The following is a 7,500-nucleotide window of genomic DNA, read 5'->3' as shown; positions in this document are numbered from 1 at the left end:
CACATACCTACTGTAGAAACCTCACACACATACACATACACACATACCTACTGTAGAAACCTCACACACATACACATACACACATACCTACTGTAGAAAAAACAGAAAGACATGAAGGAGAGGGGAAAAGAAGAGAGAGAAAGAAAGAAGAAGAGAAGGAGAGAAGGAGAGAAGGAAGAATTCTGTAAGTGGGTGATTGAGATTGGAGAGAGAAATACAGGAGGAGGAGGAGATAGAGAGAGAAAGACAGGAGGAGGAGGAGATAGAGAGGGATAAGACAGGAGGAGGAGGAGATAGAGAGGGATAAGACAGGAGGAGGAGGAGATAGAGAGGGATAAGACAGGAGGAGGAGGAGATAGAGAGGGATAAGACAGGAGGAGGAGGAGATAGAGAGGGATAAGACAGGAGGAGGAGGAGATAGAGAGGGATAAGACAGGAGGAGGAGGAGATAGAGAGGAAAGACAGGAGGAGGAGATAGAGAGGGATAAGACAGGAGGAGGAGGAGATAGAGAGGGATAAGACAGGAGGAGGAGGAGATAGAGAGAGAAAGACAGGAGGAGGAGGAGATAGAGAGGGATAAGACAGGAGGAGGAGGAGATAGAGAGGGATAAGACAGGAGGAGGAGGAGATAGAGAGAGAAAGACAGGAGGAGGAGGAGATAGAGAGGGATAAGACAGAGGAGGAGGAGATAGAGAGAGAAAGACAGGAGGAGGAGGAGATAGAGAGAGAAAGACAGGAGGAGGAGATAGAGAGGGATAAGACAGGAGGAGGAGGAGATAGAGAGGGATAAGACAGGAGGAGGAGGAGATAGAGAGAGAAAGACAGGAGGAGGAGGAGATAGAGAGGGATAAGACAGGAGGAGGAGATAGAGAGGGATAAGACAGGAGGAGGAGGAGATAGAGAGGGATAAGACAGGAGGAGGAGGAGATAGAGAGAGAAAGACAGGAGGAGGAGGAGATAGAGAGGGATAAGACAGGAGGAGGAGGAGATAGAGAGAGAAAGACAGGAGGAGGAGGAGATAGAGAGAGAAAGACAGGAGGAGGAGATAGAGAGGGATAAGACAGGAGGAGGAGGAGATAGAGAGGGATAAGACAGGAGGAGGAGGAGATAGAGAGAGAAAGACAGGAGGAGGAGGAGATAGAGAGAGAAAGACAGGAGGAGGAGATAGAGAGGGATAAGACAGGAGGAGGAGGAGATAGAGAGGGATAAGACAGGAGGAGGAGGAGATAGAGAGAGAAAGACAGGAGGAGGAGGAGATAGAGAGGGATAAGACAGGAGGAGGAGGAGATAGAGAGAGAAAGACAGGAGGAGGAGGAGATAGAGAGGGATAAGACAGAGGAGGAGGAGATAGAGAGAGAAAGACAGGAGGAGGAGATAGAGAGGGATAAGACAGGAGGAGGAGGAGATAGAGAGGGATAAGACAGGAGGAGGAGGAGATAGAGAGAGAAAGACAGGAGGAGGAGGAGATAGAGAGAGAAAGACAGGAGGAGGAGATAGAGAGGGATAAGACAGGAGGAGGAGGAGATAGAGAGGGATAAGACAGGAGGAGGAGGAGATAGAGAGAGAAAGACAGGAGGAGGAGGAGATAGAGAGGGATAAGACAGGAGGAGGAGGAGATAGAGAGGGATAAGACAGGAGGAGGAGGAGATAGAGAGAGAAAGACAGGAGGAGGAGGAGATAGAGAGGGATAATACAGGAGGAGAAACACAGCAGGTGACAGAGGAAAAGGCAGAGAAGGAGAAGATAAATGGAAAAGAGAGAGTGAGAGTGAGAAAGGGGGGGGAGGGAGAGTGTGGGGGGGGGGGGGGGAGAGTGTGGGGGGGGGGGGGGGAGAGTAAGGGGGGGAGGGAGAGTGTGGGGGGGGGGGAGAGTGGGGGGGGAGTGAGAGTAAGGGGAGAGTGAGAAAGGGGGAGAGGGAGAGTGAGGGGGGGGGGAGGGAGAGTGGGGGGGGGGGGAGAGGGAGAGTGGGGGGGGGGGGAAGAGTAAGGGGAGAGGGAGAGTGGGGGGGGGAGCAGGGAGAGTGGGGGGGGGGAGGGAGAGTGTGGGGGGAGAGTAAGGGGAGAGTGGGGGGGGGGGGTGTGGGGGTGGGGGAGAGTAAGGGGAGAGTGGGGGGGGGGGAGGGAGAGCATGAGATTGCAACAGAAACTACAGGAGAAACACTTATGCATGGCTTAGCTTCACACTATATAAGCACGAGATTACTCTATTCAGATGAATGGACTCTCAGGTCACAGAGAGAAGACTAGGGGAGGGGAGGGGGGGGGATAGAGAAGGAAAGAGGGAGAGAGGGAGAAAGAGAGCAGGGAGAAGAAAGAGAGGTTCTCGTGCCTGAGGGCTTGGTTTTATGGATTCCGCCATGAGATTGAGACTGTGGCACTTTGTTGCCGTGGGATACCATTTATTCTCTGTTTCCTCTCAAACACTGCCTTCCACCCACACACACTCAAGCGAACATTGAGAGGAATGGATACACAGAGAGAGAGAGAGAGAGAGAGAGAGAGAGAGAGAGAGAGAGGGAGGGAGAGAGAGAGAGAGAGAGAGAGAGCAGAAAACAGGGGGAGTCAACGAGGGAGGAGGAAGAGAAATGAGAAGGAGAGGGAAAGAGAGAGGGAGAGAGAGAGGGAGGGAGAGATGATGAAAGAGTGAAGAGTGAAGGACAGTTAAAGTGAAGGGGAGGGAGATATATGTTGTGCATGAGAGAGAAAGAGACAGAGAGAGAGAGAAGACAAAGGGGAGTGGGAATAAGTCGGAGGAGAGAGATGCTTTATCAGAGCAACAACAAAGTGACAATTTCATGGAGGAGGAAGGAAGTGAGGAGGTGGAGATCAAATCATAAGGCAGAGAGAGCAGACGAGAGAGGAGATGGGTGGAGGAGAGGAGGAGGGGAGAGGAGGAGAGGAGGAGGGGAGAGGAGGAGAAGAGAGGAGGAGGGGAGAGGAGGAGAAGAAAGGAGAAGAGAGGAGAGGATGAGAGAGGAGAGGAGGAGATGGGTGGAGGAGAGGATGAGAGAGGAGAGGAGGAGATGGGAGGAGAGGAGAGGAGGAGATGGGTGGAGGAGAGGAGAGAGGAGAGGAGAGGAGAGGAGGAGAGAGAAGAGGATGAGAGAGGAGAGGAGGAGATGCGAGGAGAGGAGGGGAGAGGAGAGAGGAGAGGAGAGGAGGAGAAAGGAGAAGAGAAGAGAGGAGAGAGGAGAGGAGAGGAGAGGATGAGAGAGGAGAGGAGGAGATGGGAGGAGAGGAGAGAGGAGAGGAGAGGAGAAGAGAGGAGGAGAGAGGAGAGGAGAGGAGGGGAGAGGAGAGGAAGAGATTGGAGGAGAGGAGAGAGGAGAGAGGAGAGAGGAGAGGAGGTGGGAGAAGACAGAGGGAGTGATGGAGAGGCCATGAGGAGATGAGATGAGACGAGGAGAGAGATGAGAGAAGAGGGAAGGAGAGAGAAGGAGCTGAGGATGAAGACCTTTGATTGTGTGCCGGAGTTATTTTTAAACCAAAGTGAGCATTACATATTCATGACTGTCACATAATCATGTTATTTTTCAGTGTGTGTGTGTGTGTGTGTGTGTTTATGTGCGTGTGTGTGTCTGTGTGTGTGTGGCAGAGAGGCACAGCATCCTGAAGAGTGTAAACAAGACTTCCTGAGCAGCTCCAGACCGCCACCATCACCTGCATTCATAATGCACTGAGAGGACGTTTAAATTCATGCAATGACAATCAACGCTCACTGAGTTCACATCCTCTCTCTCTCATACACACACACACACACATAAACACACACACACACACACTTGCTGAAGGACACATTTTTATTGGTATGTGTTTTTGTGTCGGTATGTGTTTGTGAGAATGAGGGGTTGAGGGTGTGTTTCTGTATGTGTGTGTGTGTTTATTTGTTAAAATGTGTTTGAGCATGTGAGGGGTGTGTGTGTGTGTGTGTGTGTGTGTGTGTGTGTGTGTGTGTGTGTTTGAGTGTGAGGCAGTGTGTTTCTTGATATGTATTTGAGCATGTGAGTGTGTGTGTGTCTCACCTGAATGCCTCGATGAGTCTCTCCACCTTCTGGGCCTCTCCCTGGACGCGAATATGCGCCTGGAACTTCCTCAACGCCTCGTCCAGCTCCAGCCCTGAGAAGTCCATCTCATCCACCACACAGCTATCCCAGGGAGGGGAGGGAGAAAGAGAGGAGGGGGGGCAGGAGAGAGGTTTAACATCTATTTATTGAATCAGTCCTCAAACCATGGAGTCATGACGCGTACATAACAATGCCAACGTCTGAGCAGTGAGAGAGAGAGAGAGATGAAAGGAGTAGATAGGGGGGTAGATAGACGGGGGGGGGGGGTAGATGGGGGGGGTAGATAGGGGGGGTAGATAGACAGGGGGGGGGTAGATAGATAGATAGATAGATAGTGAAATAAACTTAAAGCAAACTTAAAGCAAAAACGTTACATAGGTTAACCTTCTGATGTTTTATATGGCAACTAATTTTGGTTTCATCTTCAAATTAATTTGTATGGTATGTGGTCATGGGAACAACCTGAAAAGATGCCAATCATTTCCCTTTTAGGTCATGTACAGGTTATGTACGATGTAGAGTATGACGTAGTGCTGTGGGCCAGGATGTTAAGAAAAAGAAGCTTTCACAACATAAAACTATATTGCCAACTATATTGCTAAAAGACATCAGTTAGCATTCTTAGCATGCTGTTTCTTGTTGGTGTTTGCAAGGTTCTTGCTTCCCTTTTAGATAGTGGCAGTAGCACAGGTTTTAGAGGAAAAATGTACTTTCAAAACCATATTGAAGTTCCTCATAGAGACAAGTGTAACATATGAAGTGAGATTCATCAGTGTGTCAAGCGCTCGGTGGCTTAGCGTAGACCTACACTCTGTGGCTGCGATGTTAGGGGAGATTCCGGTCTATGGCAGCACTGGCTTTCTCATTAGGAGCAGACAAGCCATGGCAGCTGCTGAGGCTCTCCTACTCCTGCTCACTAAGCCCCACTGTAACAAGCTGATTACGCTGTAGAACCAGGCCATCGAATCCACTTCCCCTTCAAAATGTGCTGCCACCGCTGCTACTGCCCACACAGAAGATGGGCGGACAATAAAAAATACACCAAAGGCACCAACTGTGCTGTGGACAGGGAGAAGCCATGCTGGTTCAGCACATCCCAGTCGCCCCGCAGACACATGGGCTCTCCATTAGCCATTGGAAACTGTGGACAGTCATCCTTTTTCCCCCATCCGGCAGCACTGGCACAAAGGAGCCAGTGTCCTCTCAGCGCCTTAGCGCTATTTAAGAAGCCTCTCTGTTCCTTGAGAGCGGCTCTAGAATCTGCCTATAGATTAACATACGGATTCCATGCGCTCGCAGAGCCATATGTGTGTGGTCGTGTCCCTCTGACGGGTTGCTACGATGTGGTCGAGGGTTTGCCTGGAAAGCGTTGGTGGTGGGGGCGGGGGCGGCTCCAGTGGCTGTGTGTGCATGATGAGCAAATCCTCTTTGGTGCTTTTCTCCTGTGACCTACTTCCTGTCGTGTGCGAACTTGACGCGACGCGACAGCTCGAGAGGCGAGGCGCTGGCGCTGGCTCACTCCTCTCTTCCAGAAAAGTCCGCGGAGCCAGAGTGGCCGATACTGACGTCATACATACAGTACACACCACATCTGTCGGCCCTCGTTTTGTGCTACGCAAGGGCTCGCACTTGCTCTCTCTTGTCACTGTCCAGTCAGCCGGCCAGCCGACCGGCCTCATACTCTCTTGCTGAAAGACACGCTATCGCTAGAGTGACTTCACATTCTCCTCTTCCTCAGGGTTCGCTAGAGTGACTTCACATTCTCCTCTTCCTCAGGGTCATCTTCTCATTCTCTTTCTTTTCTCATTTCTCATTCTTCTCTTCTCATTCAATCTCTCTATTGTTTGTGCATCTGTATGTCACAGATGCACACAGATGCTTAAAACACACACACACACACACACACACACACACACACACACAAGCACCTTTGCCCATAGACACATGGTGTATGTTCTGTGCATACACATACATATAAACACACACACACACACACACACACACACACACACACACACACACACACACACACACACACACACAGGCCCACATACACACATACGCACAATAGGACTTACTCAAGCACGTCTCTGTTGAACTGCTTCTTGGCGTTTCCCAGGAACTCTCCGATCATCTGTCGACTGAGCCCCTTCCTCTGCAACAGGAAGTGGGCCACGCCAATGGGTGTGTCTGGGATGAATCCGCGGGAGATCAGGAACTCAATGCCTTTATCCGGGTTTCTGTATGGAGTCATAGGAAATTGAACACACATCAAAACTTGGCACAACAGCCACCATAGCCAACTTAGTCTTATGTGTATGTGTATGAGTGTATTTGCATGGATGTGCAAGTGTGTGCCAGCTTTGGACTCTAGACTGAAGCTCAGTGATGTCACTTCCTGTGGTTGGGGACCTGCACTGTCATGCACTCCTCATTGGCATTGCTAACATGTTTGAGTGTGTGTCCTGTCTTATCTGTCTATCTGTCTGTCTATCTTATGTCTTATCTTTCTACTGTGGGTCTATGGAGGTGGTATCGGAAATTACCTATTTTCGCCCTTTTCCGTGTATGTGTCACTTAATATTCATTTATATACAAATCAAGACAGCGGATTCCTAAAGAAACACAAGCACCCACTCCATAAGGGTATCTAAATTATCTCTGTACCAAAAATTACATTGTACAGTTACTCAAAGAGCTGTAAACAGTGTTTTAAGTCTGTGTGTACAAAATCCACCCACCAGCCCAGCACCAAACTCCAAGCACAGTAAACAAAATACCAATATTTTAGTAAAAGCTCCCCGTAAGAACCAAACCAGACTTTGTTCAAATCTACACACTTAAAGCTAAAACACACAAAAAAGCTAAAAAGCAAAATGTAAGGTTCATCAATCAAATATTATTCTGAAGTATTAATTGGAATATTGGAAAACATTGTTTTCCAATATTCAAACGAAAGGGGCGGGAATTGGTACTTTTACGATAGCTGACAGAGACTGTGTCTTCAGCCATATGGGTTATGCAGTATGGTTATTGTTGACTTCAGTCTGTGTTGTACAGTATGTGTCATCATGTTAATTATGTTGTTAGTGAATGTTGTGTGTGATGTGTGCATGCTACTGAGACCTTGAATATATCTATCTATCTATCTATCTACCTATCTATCTATCTATCTATCTATGTTGATATGTTTGATGTTTGCTTTCAATATATTTTATACTTTGGTCTTTCATCTATTTTTTCCCTCCAAGTCTGTTTGCCGTTTGTGAGATCCAGACAGTAGTCAGAACACATTCTTTATGTCCAACCTAAATAACAGTAAAAGTGTGTGTGAGTGAGTGTGGGCATGTGTGTATGTGCGTGCGAGTGTGTGTGCGTGAGGAACAACAGCAAGAGAGAGACAGAATAAGTGTTTGTAGAGCAGGACGTAATCCCCT

General features: G+C 48.8%; 1 protein-coding gene across 1 annotated transcript in view; it reads right to left on the bottom strand.

Moving 5' to 3' along the window:
- iqsec3b (IQ motif and Sec7 domain ArfGEF 3b) overlaps window positions 1-7,500 on the bottom strand; it is a 48,947-nt gene that overhangs the window by 17,031 nt on the left and 24,416 nt on the right. Inside the window, 2 exon segments of the mRNA XM_042110555.1 lie at window positions 4,022-4,144; window positions 6,142-6,303. Coding sequence (XP_041966489.1) covers window positions 4,022-4,144; window positions 6,142-6,303 — 285 coding nt within the window.

The sequence above is a fragment of the Alosa sapidissima genome, chromosome 11, assembly GCF_018492685.1.
Source record: "Alosa sapidissima isolate fAloSap1 chromosome 11, fAloSap1.pri, whole genome shotgun sequence".
NCBI lineage: Eukaryota > Metazoa > Chordata > Actinopteri > Clupeiformes > Clupeidae > Alosa > Alosa sapidissima.
The sequence above is the reverse complement of the archived record's forward strand: the minus strand, read 5'-3'. Positions and strand labels throughout refer to the sequence as shown.